Below are 22,251 nucleotides of genomic sequence, written 5' to 3'. Positions count from 1 at the left end.
TGGGTTTTAGCCTTTGTGTGCTATGAATTACCACTAGAAAAATTTGTAGCCTTACAGGACGACCGTTAGTCGGAGGGTTCACTAGCTCTTAGACGTACTACCAAATTACTGTATCAATACTGATTCCTCGGCATTATTTATACCTATTTAAAAAATAACAGAACTTGAGTTCAAGTTAATATTGTTTTATTTTATATGATTTCTGTTCATTGATTAAGGATTAAGAGACTATGTTAGATGTTACACATGGACCTATGAATGTTTTTTGCTCCTCCTGGGCTATTGGCAAGTACGTCCTCTCTTTCGTTTCTCTTAATACCAGTATGGCCCATGCAGTGTAGAGTAAGGGAAACAAACCCTTAAGTTAATTAATAATTACAATAGATCTTTAAATCATATGTTTACTTTCGACGCAGAAGGCTGAATGATGATGATGATTATGATGATGGTGTGTTGATACCTATAAGGAAGGTTACTACACCATATTTTGTTGAACCTCTGCCCCCCTGATAATTTGTATATGGGCGCCCATGCCTGTTACGTTTTCTTCTAATGTATTCACTAATATTTCGGTCTCTCATAGTATTTCCTCAACATTGCAAAGAATGTGAGAAATACATCAGGGACCTTTTTGACGACGTTTCTCGAGAAAATGCTACACATACACATACTACCTGTGACAACCAGTTAGACAGAGGTCCAAGGTCCAAGTAGACCATATGGTTCCATTGCTTTACCTTTTTTTAGTTCTTGTAGTGCTTGTGCTTAAATATTTATGTCAGCATTATATTGTCTCATAAAAATTGAAAATCCGTTAAAAAAATTATATCTGGCAACTCCGCGCCGTTGATTTTTACACTTGGTGCGCCGTGACGTTGACGCACTTTATTTGTACGATAAGGTCTGAATGCGCGAACTCCTTATAAAATCTGAAGCATCGCGGGAGCGCAAATCGCAATATTTTTATTGTAAGGAGAATATTTGAGTTGTGCGGTTGATTTGATAAGTTGTTTTTAGTGTCATTACATATTAGCTATTTTTAAAATGTCTGCATCACCCATGGCAAGACAAGCGGTGGAAAGTAAGGCGATTCCTATTAGGAGAGTGTTAATTAATGATCATTCCGAGTTACCTGCACATTATTCCTCTACCCCCGGTGGAACTTTGTTTTCAACTACACCTGGAGGTAAGACTGATCCCGTTCTTTTTAGTGTATTGTAAAATACTGTATAAATAACTCAAGCTTTATTTTAAAGTCAAATTAAAAGTACAGGTATCTAACTACATATTTTTAACATATTAAATATACAGGGTGTAACAAAAATACAGGTCATAAATTTAATCACATATTCTGGGACCAAAAATAGTTCGATTGAACCTAACTTACCTTAGTACAAATGTGCACATAAAAAAAGTTACAGCCCTTTGAAGTTACAAAATGAAAATCGATTTTTTCCAATATATCGAAAACTATTAGAGATTCTTTATTGAAAATAGACATGTGGCATTCTTATGGTAGTAGTATCTTAAGAAAAAATTATAGTGAAATTTGGACAGCCCTTAAAAATTTTATGGGGGTTTTGTTCCTTTAAACCCCCCAAACTTTTGTGTACGTTCCAATTTAATTATTATTGTAGTACCATTAGTTAAACACAATATTTTAAAAACTTCTTTGCCTCTTAATACTTTTTCGAAAAGTCAGTTTTTATCGAGATATTTTGAATATTTATCAAATCCACCACATATTTGTATATGGCTATAAGTACGATTATGGAGACTTGGTAATAATATGAAAATTTATTTAAGATTTACATTTTTAGGTATATTTTGAACGATATTAAAAAAGAAGTAATATCTCGATAAAAAGTGCCTTCTCGAAAAAATACAAAGAGACAAAAAAGTTTTAAAAACACTGTGTTTAACTAATGGTACCACAGTAAAAGTTTAATTGGAACATACACAAACATTTGGGGGGTTTAAGGGAACAAAACCCCCAAAAAATGTTTATGTAAAGATATTAAAAAAGAAGCCGCAACTCGATAAAAACTGCCTTATCAAAAAAATACTAAGAGGCAAAAAAGTTTTAGAAATATTGAATTTAACTAATGGTATCACAATAATAATTTAATTGGAACGTACCCAAAAGTTTGGGGGGGTTTAAGGGAACCAAACCCCCATAAAATTTTTAGGGGGTGCACAAATTTCACTATAATTAATTTTTAAGATGTTTCTGCTATAATAATGCCACGTGTCCATTTTCAATAAAAAATCTCTAATAGTTTTCGATATATTCGAAAAAATCGATTTTCATTACACCCGTATTTTCGTTACACCCTGTATACATTTTTACATTCCCTTTTAGGGAACAAGGAGTAAGATAAATTGTTTTTATTTTATAACCAATTTCTCGATACTGATACACTGTTACACTGAATTGTTGACACCTACTTAGTAATTGCAGATCTTCTAAATTGCCTCCTCCTGCAACTCTGCTAGTTTTATTTATTACTTAGGATATTATGTTGTTCCAAATTGCCTCATGAGTATAGGCTTCTAATTTGTGTTACCAAGGCCTTAAAAGAAGTCATTTTCAAGTCACTAGCTTAGCACGTTAAGTCAAGTCATATCTTTTGATAATCTACAAAATCTACATGATAAGTACCTAATACGTATCGCGCTTTATATCCCTACAAAAAAATCTATAGCATTGAAAGAGGTAAAAATGTTTTTGAAGGTATTTATAAAGTTAAAGAAATATGCTATTTTCTTTAATGTTTAAATTCTTGCAGTATCATATTTTGTCATTTCTCTATCTCAAAAGTGGTGCTTATTCTCATTTATCTTCTCAATCCTCACCTCCCAAAACTGCTTCGTTTTCTTTCATGATTTTTGGGGATAGTTTTTTGAGAATGTATTAACCCTGAGTTTTTCTCTACTAATCACATAGTTCCTAATCTTGCTTCTTCTAGTCTTATCCAATATCCACTGTAACATTTTCTGTTCAGCTACCTCCACCTTCTTGTTCTGAACGTTGTTTACAGGCAGTGATGCCACAGCTACCGATTTTTCTGTAAATCTGCCGAATATCTGTCAAATCTACCGAGCTACCTAATTCTCCTTTTTTTCTACCGAAAAATCAAAATTCTTAATTTTCAAATTAATCTGCCGATTTTTTTTCTACCGAAAAATCAAAATTATTAGAACATTTTTTTTAGCGGATAGATTTGGCAACAGAGTTTAGTCAATTTTCAAGAATTCTTGAATGGACCGTGATAGTGTGACGTCAAAACGTCAAAATTTTTCCAAACACGTTGTGTCTAGGTATACGCTAACATGTACGCAAATAAAAAAGTTAGGTAGAATTAAAGGTCATAACAAATATTTTTCTATCAAACAAACACTAAACATATCAAAATAGCGTGTATCAAAATATACAGTCACTGCCCACGCTAAATAGTCACTAGCTTGATGAAGTTTAACTTTTTTATTTGCGTATATTTTAGCGTGTACCTAGACACAACGTGTTTGGAAACCTTTTTTTGACGTCACGGCTATCGCGGTCCATTGCTTTTACTAGCTTGTGACACAATGTGCGAACCAGCAGATACGGATTTACTGATATCAATTTTATGACCAGTCCTTTGTCCTTTTATATTATGATTTTGGGAGTAAAATGTATCTACATGAATCTTAATAGTGAATACTGAAGGATTGTGGCTTATTTTGATATAGAAGATAATTCCAAACTAAAAATAGTATTTATATTAAAATCTTAAAACAGGAGAAATTTATTTTGCACCTTTTTAACCTACAAGTATTTCGACATAACTAAAGAACATTAAAAATTGTTCTCGTTCTCAATTGCTCCAATATCCGACATTGTTTTGTTTTTAGACGATTATAAAGTGTAAACAATCATGTTTTTGCCTATAAAACATTCCTTGTAGATTTTAGAGAAAAATGTTTTTTGAAATACCTACATAAACAATTGGAGATAATTGCAAAAAACCCTTATTTTTGCAGTAATTTATAAATGTTAATAACTTGTAACTATTATTTATAACAAAATTTTTTAACTTGTTTAAACCATTATACAGCTTTCAAATAAGAATTTGTATTTTGAACGTTAATAGGTAGAGGAAAGGATGCAAATATGGGCTACCCATTTTGTTTTTCTTTGTAAAAAAAAGAATAAAAATTGTATTTTATTTGCAAATGTACGTAAGAATACCTACATTTAGTTACTTCTAACCTGCCAAAAGTCCAAATTGATTAAAAAATATACAACTGTTTTAAATGTACAAATAATGAAAAATTGTACTTTTGCGCCGTTTGAATAATGATCGTAAATATGGGCTACCCCGAAAAATGTGTCTTAAATTTGTGTGAAGTGAGATAAATGCGTGACAAATATATTTTAATATCTAAAATACAAAAAGTCCATCAAATAACTCATAGGCTAAAACTATTTGCAAAAGTCACACACATAGGTATTCTTCTTTTTCGGCCCCAGCGCACTCGTTATGTGCCCAAAAATGACACATGAAGCACTTGACCGATATTTCACCAAGATTATCCTCTGAAAAAAGTGCCTCGCAAAACATACACGTTACGTCAGCTGCGTCTTGTGGAGGCTGTGTAGAAGTGAAAGCATTGTAATCGCTCTCATCATCTGCATGCACATATTCCTCTCCATCCTCGCTACTAGAACCCGATTTCTTTTTTTGGTCCTTTGTGACTTTGGTAACCTGCTTACATTTCCTTTTTTTATTTCTTTTCCTTTCCTTTTTTCTTTGGCTTTTCCTATTTCGTTTTGCCTACATTGCTACATTGTTCTAAATATGGGCCACTAGCCCATAATGAAAACAGAGGCATAGCCCATATTGTAAACACGCTTGCTTTGCACAACAAAAGAAGTTATGTCTAAAAGCAGACAATTTGAAGAAAACTCATTAGCATATATCAAAGACTAATAATAGAGCTTCAACGTGACACAGATGTTTTTTTGAAATTCGTGTTTATTTTTAAATACTGGAATTTATCAACTTACCCGAAAAAGTTTTGACACTCACACTAACCGAAAAATAATTATTATAAACTGGGAAATACCTACCACAGTGGCGCTATCGCTACGGTGATAGTTTAACTTCGTCAAATACCGTTTGCAATAGTCAAAATGTAGAGATCTGCAACGAATAGCTGTGAAACCCACCTAGCCCATATTACAAGACCAGCCCATATTTGCAGCCTTTCCTCTACCTACACGTGTGGTAAGTTTTTTTAAAAAGTCTACAACAGGAAAAAATATGCAGTTTTATTTTATTATAAATAAATTAATTCCTTTCAACAAAACTAAAACATCCTTGATATTTAGTATTGCGTTAGTTAGACGGCTCTACTCGAATTACTTTAGATTAAAAAAATGAAGAAAATTGCTCTATAATACCTAGAAAGCCGAGAAAATACATTTTTTTAAGGTATACCGATTTTGAACTTTGAATGATTTTTATGATGAATAGTGATTATTGGTCATTATGATGATGACTGTACTTTATTTTTGAATACTCGTACCTAAATAGTATCATTTTTTTGTAATGTGATAGCAAAAGAATCAAAAATGAAATCTACCGAAATTTGACGATTTCTACCGAAAAAATAGGAGCAGTCTCCCGAAATTTTGTTCAAGACCTGTGGCAACACTGTTTACAGGCCACACTTCACCACCATACCCAACCCAGTAGTCACCACACTTTTGGTTATCTTTCTTTTCAGCCTTTCACCGATTTTTCGATCTCAGAGTACCCCGTTTACTTGCTTCCAGTTAAACCAACCAGCCTGTATCCTGTGAGCAAATTTTCGATTTAGACTCTCATTTTTAATCCTTCACAATCTCTTCTCTCGTTATCCCCGGTATTGGTATTACATTATAAAACAGGAAAATCCTGTATAAAAGGTATATTTAAAAACCCTCAAAAGGGCCACATCAAATTCACATAACTAGTTTTTGACTGGTTTACCAGTCATCATCAATGCTTACGTGCAATGTACATGCTAACCACCAAGATATTATTTAACAAAAATATGTGGGTCAAAGCCCAGTAAAAGTAGTCCGTCAAGGAAACATTGGTTTAAAAGGCTACCTTAAGCCTGGATGTTTAAAATATTATCTAATTTGCCCTAGGTAACATCTGAGATCTAGATATGACTTGTTCACATGTTGGAAGTGAGACGGCGTGTACCTTTTATACAGGATTTTACTGTTTTTTGTATCACATGGTATACAGCCAACCACAGGAAAACTTTTTCCTTGTGGATTTTTTGGTATTACATTCTCATTAGAATTCCCGCATCTTCTGTCTCTCCTGTTGCATTCTTCATTTTAGCAACTTTCTAAACTATTCATACCATATTTGCTGTATTTCAAGTTCGGCTATTGACACTCTTCCTCCGCAGCCTTAATCTGTCTGGCGTAAGTCAAGTCTTTTAATGACTTGTCATCTCCTCGGGTGTTTTCAGCTTTTCATACAACTTTCTATACGATCTTTCCTTAGCGTAGCTTAAGCGATCTTTGCTTCCTTCTTTGCTACTTTGTAAGTAACCTTATCTTCCTTTCCTTTAGACCTCTCATACCTCCTTTTAGCCTCTTTCTTCTCCCTAAACTTTTTTTGTACTTCATCGTTTCACTACCAAGCTTCTTTATCCTAGGAGGCCCCTTACCGGATGTTTTCCCTAGAACTTCCTCTTTCACTCGTACCACAACTTTACTTTTGGCTTACCACTAGTCATTTACTGTATCTTTTTCCTCAAACTCTCAGCACTCTACTGTTGAAGACTTTTGCCGAATCCTTATCCTTTAACTTTTATCATTTTAATTTGACTTTCCCTCCCCCTCTATTATAAATAACATACTGTGGACCAAGAGTCGGAAAAAAAAGCATTTTAAGACGGCCGATTCTTTCATATATTGTTCCCTTTGCTTCCTCGAACACAGTACCGGCCATCTGGCTACTGATACAGGTTGCGTTCATTACTGCGCAGCACACTTGTACAGGTAAACATATCGAATTTAAAGTTATTGTAAGACGAAAAATTTTTTTGTCATTACTTTTTAAACATTATTAGAAATATGAACTGTAATTGCCAGACATTTCTGTGGTTTAAAAAGTAATGACAAAAAATTTTTCGTCCTAATAGTTATTTATGATATAAGTGTTAAAAGTACACGTTGAAGGCATGCATGTGAAAGTTTGCAGAATGAGCGAAGCGAGTTCTGCAATTCACACGAGTGCCTTAAAAATGTACTTTTTCTACGAGCGTGCAAAAATGTCTACTTTCGCGCACGCATTTTAGTTTAGAAAGTTTCACTTTTCCGCACGCGTGTTACTTTTCCGCACGCCGTTTTTACTTTTCCGCACGCGTGTTAATTTAGGTATGTTAATATGGCCTTAACGTAATTATAATACATGCAATAAACTACATAATATTTAGATATTATTTACTAATTTATTTCAAATATATCTTATTGTGTTCCTGTTTTAATGAAATTAACGCGACAATTCGATGAAATAAAATTATTATGACATAATATTCGAAAGTCAAATCGGTAGACAATAACAGTCGTTTTGAATCATCGTCATGGAAACCAAGATCGTCGTCATGCTAACCAATTATATTGAAAGTTTGGTTTTGACAACCTTGTCAAAGAATTAATTTGTGTACCTATGTATTTTCATATTAATTAAATTAATTGATTAGGATTTGGTAATTTTTTAAAGACTCTTAGAAAAAATATTGTTTTTAACTCTTGCAGAAAGTCTCTTTTCCGCACTCGACTGCTTGCCGAACTCCCGCTTCGCGTCGTTCGGCAAACTGCAGTCGCGTGCGGAAAAGAATGACTTTCTGCACTTGTTAGGAAAATAACTATTTTAACACGCATATCATACAATATTTTTCTACAAACGTAATTACAGGATATCTACAAACAAAAACTTTTACTTGAACTTGACTGACATTTCATTTTTATATTTTTTTGACATTACATCAAAATTGCCTATACGGTCAATACGAACTGCAGTGCCTTAAAATTTTTAAAGCACTAGTGCCTTAAAGTAGCACTTTTTTAACACGGTTGTAGAAAAAATAATTTAAATTCAATATACAAGGTGATTGATGAGTGTGATAAAGCTCAGTAAATCCGCTATAGTAATGGATAACAATAAAAGTTAATAATAAAAATTGTGCCCAACTTTCAGCTTCACATTACGAAATTAGTTAGATTGTTACTATATAAATGAGTTATCGAATATTTCGAGTTATCAACGTTCGAATTATCCAAAATCGACCGTATTTACAAATCTGCCGGTAGAAAAAGGTAGAAAAAAACGCCGGTAAGTCAGAGTACGATTCTGTTTTCAATTCCGATCCACGTGCAAGCAACATTAAAATTCGCAGCGCAGCCTTGAGTTTACCGCAAAACGTTGGCAGCGCAACGTTTATATAATAAGCTCCAACCAACAACAACATTTTTTAGCAAAATATTATTCATGTTGGACGTTCACATATTTATTGTTAGTGTTTACCACTAACTACGCAGTACCTACTACTTTTCGTTATAGGTAGGGGAAGGACGTCGAAGATGACGCACCTAAGCAAAATACATTTTATTTAAGGGTAAAAAATATTTAAGCTAACTTTGAATGCTATGAGCCTGTAATTTGAACATTTCTATAACCAATTTCTAGGATTATTTTTAAATTCAATAAAAGGAAGTATTTTTTATGCGGCTTTAAAAAAAACGCTTTTGCGCCATCTTACCTTCCACCGAGGGAAAGATGACGCACAGTGATGGTGAAGATGGCGCATGTAGGTATCTATATTAAAAGCGCAAGTGATATGAAAAGAAAATTTATTTTTTAATACTGAAAGTAAGAAAATGTAAACAAAGCTTTTTTAACATATTAACAAAAGTCACAAATGTAGTTTTCGGGACTTTTGGCTCCACTGCATTCTTTATGCACCCATTGTCCACAACTTGTGCATCTGAACCATGTTTCCGTCTTTTTGCCGAAGTCTCCACATAATATGCAGATATCAGTTTCACCTCCCTCGTTGATTATGTCATCCAACTCATCGTCATTGCAAAGACCTTCTTCATCAAAATCGCTTTCTTCAGTATCGCTATCCTCCAAGATTTTTTTGTTTATTTTTTGTTTGATTATTTTTTGTACTTTGGCTTTCCCTTTATTTTTATTTAGTTTTAATCCTGCATCATTAACCAATACTTGTCTGGTTACTTTTTTCTTTCCTTCTTCCGACTTCGCCAGTTTTTCTTTTTTTTTATTCTCTTTTTCTTCTAAGAATTCTTTTAAAGGGGTGCTTGTTAGAATTTCAGAATGTTGCTTTTGTCGTCCATATTTTCTTTTAATTTTTTTATTGGGCAAAGGAACTGGAGAAATAAGTGAAAGAGAAATATGTGGACGTTTGGTTATTTCATTTTGTTTTGTGGGGGTTGTGTGACGACTTTCAGGAGACTGTCGGCTGGTTGATGGACGTGGTAATTCTGGTTCTCTTATAGATGGTGTTGTTATTAGTGGAGGTGTTCCCTGAGGTGCAGGTTCAGGAGAAACATCTCTATCCAAGCTATCATTGTTTAAATTATCAGCAGGAAAAAAGTCATCTTCTGTGAACTTATCAGAGTTTAACGGAAAAATTCCGCACGTTCCGAAACCAGAAACGGCCTTATCAATATTTGCCACCTGATCATATGCTAACTTAAAAATCTCGGCGACATCATATGGAGTAATTTTATCTTCAAACTCTGAGTTGCTGATCTAAGATTTTAGAAAGGAATTGCAATGGCGACCATACGCATATTTTAATGCAGAAAAAAATGACACATCAAGAGGTTGTAATTTGTGGGATGTGTGGGGTGGAATACTAACCATTATAATCCCATTCTCTTTGCAGTAATTATAAATATCCAGTGAAATATGGCTCGAGTGATTATCTAATACTAACAGCACGGGATTATCTGGACTGGACAGGACTTTTTTTTGGAAATGCTTCAGCCATAATAAAAACATAGACGTATTACTCCATCCATTATCCGTGCAGTTGTAAATCGCACCGCTTGGTCCATTTTTCTGAAGCTGTGGGCTCATCCTCTTCCTGGGAAATATAAATAATGGAGGTATGTAGTTACCGGAGGCACTGAACGCCATTATTACCGTGATATTCTTCCCTCGTTCCCACGAGGAAATGATTCCAAACTGCTTTACTCCTTTGGGTCCAAGTCTTTTACATGATTCTTTAGGAACCGTAGATATACCGGTTTCATCAACATTGTAAATGCGATCTGGCAGAAATTTATATTTTTCTTGCACTGTTTCCAAATTTTTAAAAAAGCGGTCTACTTCTATTTTATTGAAGGCTGTTATTCTATTAATGCTTGTAGCTTCTGGCTTTCTCAAGGAAATTTGAGGATTTCGTTTTATAAATCCTAGATACCAGTCTTTTCCAGCCATTTGTTTATTCTTATTAAAATTGTGTTTAATTTCATTGCGTTCTGCATAAGCAAATGCCATGGTTCTCAGCTCTATGCAAGTGATACCAAAAAATAAATTGGCCAGCTTGAGAACATGATCTAGTATCTCCTTTTCATGATGTGCCGAAAACAATGGGGCTCTACCAAGAGACTCTGATTTGACTTCCTTTAATAAATTTTTAACCTTAAGTTTTCTCCTCAATGTAGCTTCTGGTATTGAAAATGCCCTTGCCACTTCCCGAATTTTACGACCATCTCTACAAATTGCATTCAATGCTGCATTAAGAGCTGCTGCAGAAAATGATCCTCTCTGTGTTTTTCGTATATATTTTCCCATTTCTAAAAAAGAAAAAGATGCCTCAAAATGCAAAATAGACACTAAATAATAAATATTCTATACTCCATTGTTATTTAAGGTAATGCACTGAAAAGGCAAAGATGACGCACTATAACAGCAAAGATGACGCAGTCTGCGTCAACTTAGCCTGTTCAGCATAACCTACAAAAAATGGTTATCAAAATTATCCATCATCAAATATTTAACAGATAAATCCTCGCTAACTGAAAATAAATATCACCTACTCCCATGAATATGAAGAAAATCCAATGGAACCATTTTTAAACAACTTACCATTAATATTCGCAGTGTCAAAAATAACAAGAAATCAACGTGTATCGCGTTACTCTGCCTCACAGATACTAAACAGTACGAAAGCTGACCGATGAAGTTTTAAAGTAATAGTAGTTTCTAAAGGAGGGCGCCACGGGTATAAAAACTGAATTTAGTGAAGTACTTGATAAAATACAGAGGTGCGTCATCTTAGACGCTGCGTCATCTTCCCCGTCCTTCCCCTACACCACTATGCAAATTAGGAAAATACAAGGAATAGCTATTTCTATAACAAGGGAGGAAAGTGCTACTTTTCCTCCCGAGAATGAAGTTTACTGCCCGACGCGTAGCGGAGGGCAGTAATCATTCAAGGGAGGAAAAGGCACTTTACTCCCATGTTATACATATGGTTTTTCCACCTTCCTCAAATTAATAACAAGTCATTTTTTCATTTTTACTTTATTTATTTATGTAACTAACCAACAAAATTTATTAAAACTAAAACTAACAAGTAGGTACAATATAACTGTCAACTGTCAAATATAAGTCAAATTATTAATGCAAACATTGTTAATCAAAGTAACAATTTACTGTTTTTTACCATTCTGCAAAATACAGGGTGTTTTATAAATAAACGTTAAAATGTATAGATACTTACCTAATAGAAAATAGATATTGTACAGGGCGTCAATAAGTTATATTTCATGAATGAAATACCATTATGTCACTTTTACTTTTCCTCCCTAGGGAGGAAAAGTACAACTTTGCTCCCTACAATCAGGTCCGGAAAAGTATACTTTCGGTAGAGGTAGGTGGAAAAAGTTATTTACCAGCTATTTTACTGCTGGAATCGAATCTTAAGATTGTATATTAATAACATAGGTATGCAAAGTCCGCAGAAAGTGTGCTATTTTGTTTATAAACAACTTAGAAAATTTCGTTCTTTTTTTCAGCTATTTTCAACTTTTTTTTAACTGTAACTCAGAAGATTTTAACTTTACACCAAAAACACCCAAATAAAAATTCAATTTAATTCTGCACAGAGATATTTCGTTTTCGGTTTTCTTCGACGAAAATTTTCCTGGGAAAATCCAGGTTTTCCCAACAAAACCTTTAATTTTTAACTAAAATTTTAGGGAAGTAATTGTTTATCAATAATTAAATATCTTGGTGACAAAAAAGCCGCTTTGTAGTAGATTATATTTCCAGAAGCCGGCGATAATCTAACAAAAATAGTTTAAAACAATTAAATTGTTAATTAAGAATTTATGGCCGCAACAATAACCAGAATAATTACGATACACCAGAATAATTACGATTTTGTTCTATCTAACGTACTTTACAGAATTGAAATTGGACTATTTGAGCGGTCTCAGGAATGTTTTAAAGTTATAAACTTTATATAAAAATAGCTTCAGAACAACATTATAAACATTTGTTTGGCTTATAAACAAATATAATTTTTCGATAACTCTCCTAGAGTTACTTCGGGTAAAACAAATGAAGAAAATTGCTGTATAAGAAGCCGAGAAAATATATTTTTTTAACGTACTTATACCTTATACTATACCAATTTTGAATTTTGAAATTTTATTTTTATTAAAACTAGTTTTTGACTGGGATTTTGGTATTTTTGGTATTTTTCAGGATAATACCGATCGTTTTTTATTATTATAATATATGTTATGAGTTTCTTAAAGATATAAAAATTTGAATGTGGAAAGTTTTTTTTATTACACCAATTTATTTAACAATCTGTTGCGTTAGGAACAATCAGTCAAAGTTATGACTTTCTTAGGCTATGACATATAGGTAAGAATTCCAATGAAAACTTTCCTTTCTAAATTATCAACAAATGTATAGATAATACTACTAGTAAAATAAAGTAACCATGGACCTATAAATAAAGAGTAACACTTAAAATAGTTCTAATTTATCTAAAATCTAATTGGTAAGTCAGTTGGTTTATAACGCTTCAGTCTGCGAACTTGTTTAATAATTCACTCGCGAAATCATTTGGATGCGGACTAAGTCTTTCTTCATACTTTTCACTGTATTTGCTGATTTCTTCTTTGATGCTAGGAACTTTCAGGTCTCTGCCTATTATTGCATTGGGGACGTACCATGGAGCGTTTACTATGGTTCTTAATGCCTTATTTTGAAAATCTTGTATGATTTCCAAGTTAGAGTTGCTGGCTGAGCCCCATAGCTGTATGCCATAGGTCCATATGGGTTTAAGTATGGCTTTGTATACCACCAATTTATTTTCAATTGACAGTGTTGAATGTCTGCCCAGAATCCAGTACATTTGTTGAAGTTTGAGTCCAAGTTGCTTTCTTTGGTGAAGATGTGTTTTCTCCATGTTAGTTTTTTATCTAGATGTATGCCCAGGTATTTGGTTGTATCTACTTGTACTAATTGTTTGTTGTTTTTGATAAATACTGGTGGACAGCTCTCTTCGCTTGGTAAATGTCATGTGGATCGATTTTGTTTCATTAGCTTTCAGTTTCCATTTTTCTATTTTATTTAAGTGGGCTTGTAAGTTATGCGAAGTTCTTTGGGGGTCTTTGTGAGATGCAATAATACCTGTGTCATCTGCGAATGTTGCGACTGTTGTCAATCTAGTTGTAGGTAGGTCAGCAGTAAATAACAGGTATAGTAAGGGACCGAGTACACTACGTTGTGGGACACCGGATTTTATTTTAAATGGTTCTGAGCGAGCATCTTGTTGTTTCACTAATAAAAAGCGATCTGTAAGATACGATTTTATTATTAAATGATATTGATACGGAAGATTTTTCTTCAGCTTATGGAGGAGTCCTGTATGCCACACTTTGTCGAATGCTTGGCTGATATCTAGAAATGCTGCACTACAGTATGACAGTATGTGGAAAGTGGACCGAAACAAAAAGGTAATGGTTCGAAGATTACCATCCCCTTGTTTATAACTTCGTCGCAAATGCCGGTCAACTGTGGCCGGTTGTATCTCAGGAACCACTACTCGCAATTCAACTTTTTTTCTTTTAAAAGAAGCATCCTGCCGCGTCCTTTCCAATAACGTTCTCTTAATTTAATTTAATTTAATCTAATAGTTGCCAATATATTATATTTGTTTATAAGCCAAGAAATTGTTTACAAATTTAAAACATTCCTGAGATCGTTCAAACAGTCCAATTTCAATTAATATAAAGTACTATGGATAGATAACGCTAGATAGATGTAGTGCCTTTTTACATGAAAATCATAGTTATTCTGGTGTACCCACATAATTATTCTGGTTATCATTGCGACCGTAAATTTTTAATTAACAATTTAATTGTTGCTAAACTATTTGCGTGATACACACGCAAACTTTAAGTACGCGGGTTTAAAGATCGCGGACTTACTCGGCTCGCCGTCGGTGATACACGGCAGACTTAAAGTACCCGGTTTTAAAGATCGCGGTCGCCGTCGGTGGTTTGTGCTATTTAGGAATTTTATCGTATTATATACCGGGTGTCCACTTATATTTTCCCCCATTTTAACTGCCTATAACTTCTAAACGGTTCAAGATAGAAATATGGGGTTTTCGCTGAAATGTTTTATTTTAGTAAAAGTTTTGTCTGAATGGATTGAATTTTTTATATCGCTTTCAAATACGAAATAAAAAATGGCGGATTTTTGAAAAAAACTTTGTTGACTTTTTTTTAATGGAACACCCAGTATATTTTTTTGTAAATTGAAAGAAAGGTAATTCACCTATCCAGCGATATAAAGTTTTTCAAAATCGGTTTTCAAATCGCTGAGTAATTAATTTTTAAAATGAGGGGTGAAACGTGGATATCACATACCTAAATAACATAATTGAGCAAAATGATATTATGTTATGTGATTTCCACATTGCATCTCTCATTTTAAAAATTAATTGCTCAGTCATTTGGCAACCGAATCTAAAAAATTTTATATCGCTGGATAGGTAAATGACAGTTTTTTCAAGACACAAAAAATATACTGGGTGTTTTAATAAAAAAAGTCAACAACGTTTTTTTTTCAAAAATCCGTCATTTCTTATTTAAAAGAGATATAAAAATGGGCATTTACATAAAAACTTGAAAAACGGTCATTTATCTATCCAGCGATATAAAAAATTTTAAAATCGGTTGTCAAATGACTGAGCAATTAATTTTTAAAATGAGAGATGCAATGTGGAAATCACATAACTTGCTTAGTGATGTTATTTAGGTATGTGATATCCACGTTGCACCTTTCATTTTAAAAATTAATTACTCAGTGATTTGACAACCGATTTTGAAAACCTTTATATCGCTAGATAGGTGAATGACCTTTCTTTCAATTTACAAAAGCATATACTGGGTGTTCCATTAAAAAAAGTCAACAAAGTTTTTTTAAAAAACCCGCCATTTTTTATTTCGTATTTGAAAGCGATATAAAAAATTCCATCCATTTAGACAAAACTTTTACTAAAATAAAACATTTCAGTGAAAACCGCATATTTTTATCTTGAGCCGTTTAGAAGTTATAGGCAGTTAAAATGGGGAAAAATATAAGTGGACACCCGGTACTTCGTATCGTATCCTATCGTGTTATATATTTTTAATACTAATAAAAAAGACGAAATCGAAAAGTGTGGGTAACAAACAAAATATCATAGATAAGAGGGTAATATTTTCATCAGGAGGATAAAACAGCCTATAAATAATTAGGTTTACTCAAAAACAAATCAAAAATAATTTAGTATAGCTTAAAATAATGTTTTACGGTTTTCTCAAAACTTATAAAATGTAACTTGTCTCCTTTCAACAATAAACGATTTAATTATTTCTAGGCAATTTGCTTAATTAGTGAAAATATAAGTGTAACTTTAAACGCAATAACATGATGGCTCGAGGCTCTCGGCTCGTGGCAGTGATACACGTACGGATTACCAGTAAGATTTCAAACTTGTTGGATCGACGGCGTACTTACTCGACGGACTTAAAGAACGCGTACTTGCTGTGATACACGCGCGAAAAAGGTCGTCGAGCCATAAGTTCGCGTACTTACTCGCGTGTGTATCACCCCTTTTAGACTATCGCCGACTTCCGGAAATATAATCCACTACAAAAGAGCTTTTATGTCATCAAGCTATTTAATTATTGATAAATAATTACTATCCTAAAATTTTAGTTGAAAATAAAATATTTTGTTGGGAAAACCCGGTTTTTTCAAGGAAAATTTTTGTCAAAGAAAGTCGGGAAAAAATGTATCTCTGCAAAATTAAATTACGGTGAATTTTTATTTTGGTGTTTTTGGCTTAAAGTTAAATGTTGGAAGTTAAAAAGCGATAATTGAAAAAAAGAAGACTTCGGAATGCTAATTTTTTTATAAACAAAATAGCACACTTTCTACTAACTTTGTATATCTATATTACTAATATCTTATCTTAATCTTAAAATTCGATTCCAGCAATAAAATAGCTGCTAAATAACTTTTCCCAAAAATGGCCTTTTTTCGATAATATTTTTGATAATTATTATAATAATTTAATCATGTTGGACGTTCACATTTTGTTGTTTAGTGTTTACCACTACTACGCAGTACTTTTCGTTATAAATTCCAGCAATTTTATGTAGTTTTCAATTAACCGTTATCAAAAAACACGCCACTAGAGATATCCAATGACAAAAGGTGATAAATTGTGTTTTATCGTACATTTTTTGTGTTATTTTACATAAAAAACCAAACTGCAATTGATAATTTTGATAAGGAAATTACCTACTACGCCATGACAATGTGGAAAAATATTTATTGCATTGCAATTTCCTACACAAACCTATATGTATGTAATAGTATATTAAGTATGGAGAACGGTAAGGGTTTTATACCGATCGAAGACAATTGTTTGGAGGAGGAGCGGACGACGACTCCAATTATTGTCTGAGATCGGTTACCCTTAACGTTCGACATGCTTATAACGTTTTTTGCACAATTGATACCATTATAAATTATAAAATTAAACATTTTTGTCATATTGACTAGTTTCATTCATTTTATCAAGATAGATACTTTGGTTGTTAGGTAGTAACTAGGGTGCATAACAACAATGGAGAATTGAGTTTTTATTTAGTTGTCAATAATTTTAAGTACAATTTTGATTATTATAAATTAAAATATGAGTGAAAGTGAATTTGAAGAAATTGAACGGGCTTGGGAAGAAGGGTGTTCCGCAATTATTCCCGAAAAATCCAAAATCCGTTATCAAAATACCTACCAAAGTTTTAAAAAATGGTGCGAAGGCAAGAATTTAAGAATCGAAGAAAAGACTCTATTGGCATATTTCGTTCAAAGACATATGCAGTTGAAAGCTCCTGGAAGCCTCTGGGCAGAATATTCAATGATTAAATCCACCGTTTTTCCTTATGATGGCATTGATATTTCCAAGTTTTCAACTTTGATCGCGTATTTGAAGAGAAAAAATGTTGGCTATAGGCCTAAGAAAGCGAGCATTTTTACACGGGAGCAATTTGAAAAATTTCTGATGGAAGCACCGGATGAAGAATTTCTAGTTCACAAGGTAATATAAGCTAGTTTAGGTAAAGGAAATACTCTAATGAAGATTTTTTCATAATTTGTAGGTCGCAATGATATTGGGAATATCTGGCGCCTGTAGAAGAGAAGAATTATATAATATTACTATGAATTACATCCAACAAACCGATGGTTTAATGATTGTAAAAGTACCCAATACAAAAACGAACATCCAGTGTACTTTTACAGTCGTTAATAAACCAGACGATAAAATTCCATATTTAGAAATTCTGCAAAAGTATATAAAACTTCGTCCATTACAAGTAAAATCAAATCATTTGTTCTTAAGATACGCCAAAGGAAAATGTTGTGCTCAAGTAATAGGGAAAGGGACAATCGGGGGCTGGCCTTCTCAAATTGCCAAATTCTTAAATTTGCCTAATCCCGAGAACTATACTGGCCATTCGTTCAGGAGGACATCAGCAACGCTTTTGGCTTATAAAGGTGTTGATGTCCTCGGATTAAAGCGTCATGGAGGTTGGCGTTCATCGACAGTGGCAGAAAGCTATGTAGAAGATTCTCTTCAAAATAAAATAGATTTTGCCGAAAAAATATTGTGCAATACTAGTAATACTACTAATGTATGCGATTCTGCAGGAGTTTCTGTTAGAAGTGAAACCACAGCCCAAACAAGTGGGATTTCATTAAATAATTTAACAAATTGTACCATAAGTTTCAATATTAATAAATAATTCGTTAGTTTTCTTTATTCTTTCAAAAAATAAATTAAAATTAAGAGATTTTTTAACTCGACGGTAAGTGAATTACTTACCGTCGAGTTGGAGTACTTACCGCCGAGTTGGATTACTTACCGTCGAGTTGCTAGTAAATGTCACCTACTGACGTAAAATCTGTCACGGTAAACAGTCAAAAATGATCAATCGTGCAAAAAAGTATATAAAATAATAATAAAAATAAAAATACCAACTTCCAAAGATCAAAAAAGCACATATTAACACACATATCATATTAACAAACAATTCATAACAAAGAATACCTACTAAAATCAGCCACTACAATATCGTTATCAAATTCTCGTTCTTATATGCAAGAGGGACACTAACGTTCAACAAAAAATACAAACTGGAAGATGTGAAAAGAAGAAAGAAAAATAACCAGAAAAATCATCGTTAGTAGAAAAACAGAAGATGGATAAAATATAGAATCTCTCTCCCTTCAGTCCTGACCCCCCGGAGGGAGTGTAGAGTAGAGGTCATCGTGATGTGTATTGTCTGTCTCCAAAGATCTGTCTTTGGTCATTTCTTTTAACTCGTCTTTTTAGACCAGGGCACATCTGTAAAAATATTAGTACATTTGGACGTTGAGAGGTGACTCAAATTTTTTTGCAGAAATTGCTTGAAAATAACTCAAATAATAATATTTGAGTTATCCTTCCTCTCAAAAAGGTCCGGAACATTGTTTAAATAATCAAAATGTCAAAAAATGATGGAAAAATTCGATTTTTTTCTTCGTTTTTTGATTATAACTTTAAAAGTATTCATTTTCGAGAAAAGTTGTACTGACATAAAAGTTGCGTAATTAAATTTGCTACAATATAGAATTGGTTAAAAATTTAAAAAATAGTCACCCTTGTTGCAAAATAGCAATAATTGCGAAAAAACCATACAAAAACAAGTATTCGCATTTTACGGTTTTCAAACATTTATGCTACACTTAGGACCTTCATATTTCACCCAGAAAAACTTTATGATACAGTAAAACAATAATGTAAATTTCATTGAGATCGGTTCAATAAATTTTGCAAAATAAATTTTGCAATCCAGATTTCGCAAAAAAAATTCATTTTTTCAAAATGTTACAGGACTGAAAATAAAGCAGATAGAACCTTGAAATTTTTTTTGCATATAGAAGTGTACTGTACCTTTCATCTGCAATTTGCAAAATTAAAATCGATTAACTACCACGGCGTGAGGAATTTTTTTAAATAAACATTAATTATTGGTGCTACGCGCAGGACAGCGGATAGTTTGCTCTGATTGGGCATTCCAATGACCTTTGATAATGATTGATACATTTTAATTTTTATTACATTTCGATATAAATAAATAAATTTGTTTATTGCAAAATAAAAACACATACTCTATCCTTTGAAATAACACTTTTTTAGCAAACACTTTCTTTGTTCATATATTTTAACTTAGAAAATAAAAGTTTGTTATTTTTAAACATATGCAATTGTTTAAACAATATTTCACAAACAATAATAAAATTAGTTTGATTTTTGTGGAATTAAAATATTAAAATACAACAAAATATAGAGTAAGAGAATAATATATTAGATAAAGATTGGAAGAAATTTTGGTGGAAATCAACTTGGGTGTGAATCGAACACCGCTGTCCTGCGCGTAGCACCAAAAATTAATGTTTATTTAAAAAATTTCCTGACGCCGTGGTAATTAATCCATTTTAATTTTGCAAATTGCAAATAAAAGGTACAGTACACTTCTATAAGCAAAAAAAAATTCAACTTGCTCTCTGCTTTATTTTCAGTCCTGCAACACTTTAAAAAAATGATTTTTTTTGCGAAAGCTGGATTGCAAAATTTATTTTGCAGAATCTGTAAAAAACAAATTTTAATGAAATTTACAGTGTTGTTTTACTATATCATAAAGTTTTTCTGGGTAAAATATAAAGGTCCTAAGTGTAGCATAAATGGTTGAAAAGCGTAAAATGCGAGTACTTGTTTTTGTATGGTTTCTTTCGCAATTATTGCTATTTTGCAACAAGGGTGACTATTTTTTAAATTTTTAGCCAATTCTATATTGTAGGAAATTTAATTACGCAACTTTTATGTTAGTTTAACTTTTCTCAGAAATGAATAGTTTTAAAGTTATAATCAAAAAACCAATAAAAAAATCGTATTTTCCTTCATATTTTGACATTTTGATTATTTAAACAATGTTCCGGACCATTTTGAGTGGGAGGATAACTCAAATATTATTATTTGAGTCATTTTCAAGCAATTTCTGCAAAAAAATTTGAGTCACCTCTCAACGTCCATCTCAAAACAGATGCGCCCTAGACTATTTTCACATTGCTGTAATTTGGTCTATCCATCTTGTTGAGGATTTTCCTCGTGATCTTCGGCTTTCTATCTTTTCTTGAATAATATGGCTCTCAATTTCTTTACGTATATTGTGTGTGGATAGTAGGTATTGTTGTTTATCAGCATTGGATCCTTATAATTAGTACAATATGAAAATTGTTTCAGTGTTATTTGTTATTGTTATGTAAACTCTAATGTGTCAGTTCTGAAGATTTTTGAATCTTGTGCGTGGTTTTGAATCTTCTTTCTTATTTTTATTTCTTCCGTGTTTCTTTTAACCTTCTCGTTTTGCGTATTTCTCTAGCTTGTTTTTGTCCTATTTGTGGAAATGTACTTACTCTAGTTGTTGTGCTAAATACAGGGGCACAGAAAAAAGGACAAAGCATAAACACAAAGTGTCCTGACCCCGCGACCCTGGCAAAAGTCTTGAACAAATGACACTTGAAGAAAAAGAAATATTTCTATAAAAGTATCAAACTCTTATAGTAGTTTATACTTCCTGTAACAGGTGTTATAATGATCACCACCTGTAGATTCTACAACATTACAATTATTATCTCTTTAGAAACACAAAACTAGTATGTATTGCGTAGTGTCTTAGTGTTTTTATTGATCTTTTAAGCTGAAAATACTATACGGCTGGATACGCAAAGATGATGAAATTGTCTTGAATATTGCAATTGACTGGCGTTAACGCTGTTTAATATGTAAAACTGATGTCGTCTTGGATAATGTCCAAAAATAAAATTGTGTAACTTAATATAAAAAATATACGCAGAAAAATCAACCATCAAAGATCAACCATTCAAAAGAACTCAATACTAAAGCAAGGGTACACAAAAGACATAGGTAAACAAAATTCTATCTCTATGAGAGGATTACATTTTGAGATAATAAACAGACAGAATAAAGCAGGTATTTATCATCTATCTAAAAATCTAAAGTGTTGTTTTTTTACTATTTTATGTAAAGATCATTAAACTTTTATGCACGCGTATTTTTGAAGTATTTTCCAATCCAAAATTTACGTTTCAAATTTTTCAATCGAATCAACTACTTCCCTAAATATAAAAATTTTTTGAAGATGCAGTAGAGTGTTTTATTATTGTACCAAGCTATGTTTAGATATCGTAGTCGTTGATTATCATTCATATACTCATGAAGAATTAAATTCAATTTTCAAGTACTTTTAGTTAGATGACATGCTGCTGTGACTGCTGTGAGGCAGTCAGTTGATCAGCGTATGTCATAAGAGCTCTAACTGAGCCTTGTCACTAGGTATTTGCGGCAATAAGGTTCTTCCTCTTCTTCTTTAGCCCATTTCTATCCATCTTTGGAGATACATATGACTTCCCCAAATCTTTCCCTATCTGTCTGTCCTTGGCTGCGCTTTCCAGTGAGTTTCTGCATCTTTTACTATATCGTCCCTCTATCGTATCTGAGGTCTTCCTCTTTCTTTTCTTC

General features: G+C 32.7%; 1 protein-coding gene across 1 annotated transcript in view; it reads left to right on the top strand.

The window, feature by feature from the left end:
* The first annotated feature begins 875 nt into the window (after positions 1-875).
* LOC114336364 (eukaryotic translation initiation factor 4E-binding protein) overlaps positions 876-22,251 on the top strand; it is a 55,465-nt gene continuing 34,089 nt past the window's right edge. Inside the window, exon 1 of the mRNA XM_028286719.2 lies at positions 876-1,186. Coding sequence (XP_028142520.1) covers positions 1,045-1,186 — 142 coding nt within the window. The 5' untranslated portion in view covers positions 876-1,044. The remainder of the gene's footprint in view (positions 1,187-22,251) is intronic.

Source organism: Diabrotica virgifera, chromosome 7, assembly GCF_917563875.1.
Source record: "Diabrotica virgifera virgifera chromosome 7, PGI_DIABVI_V3a".
NCBI classification, from domain to species: Eukaryota; Metazoa; Arthropoda; class Insecta; order Coleoptera; family Chrysomelidae; genus Diabrotica; species Diabrotica virgifera.
The sequence above is the reverse complement of the archived record's forward strand: the minus strand, read 5'-3'. Positions and strand labels throughout refer to the sequence as shown.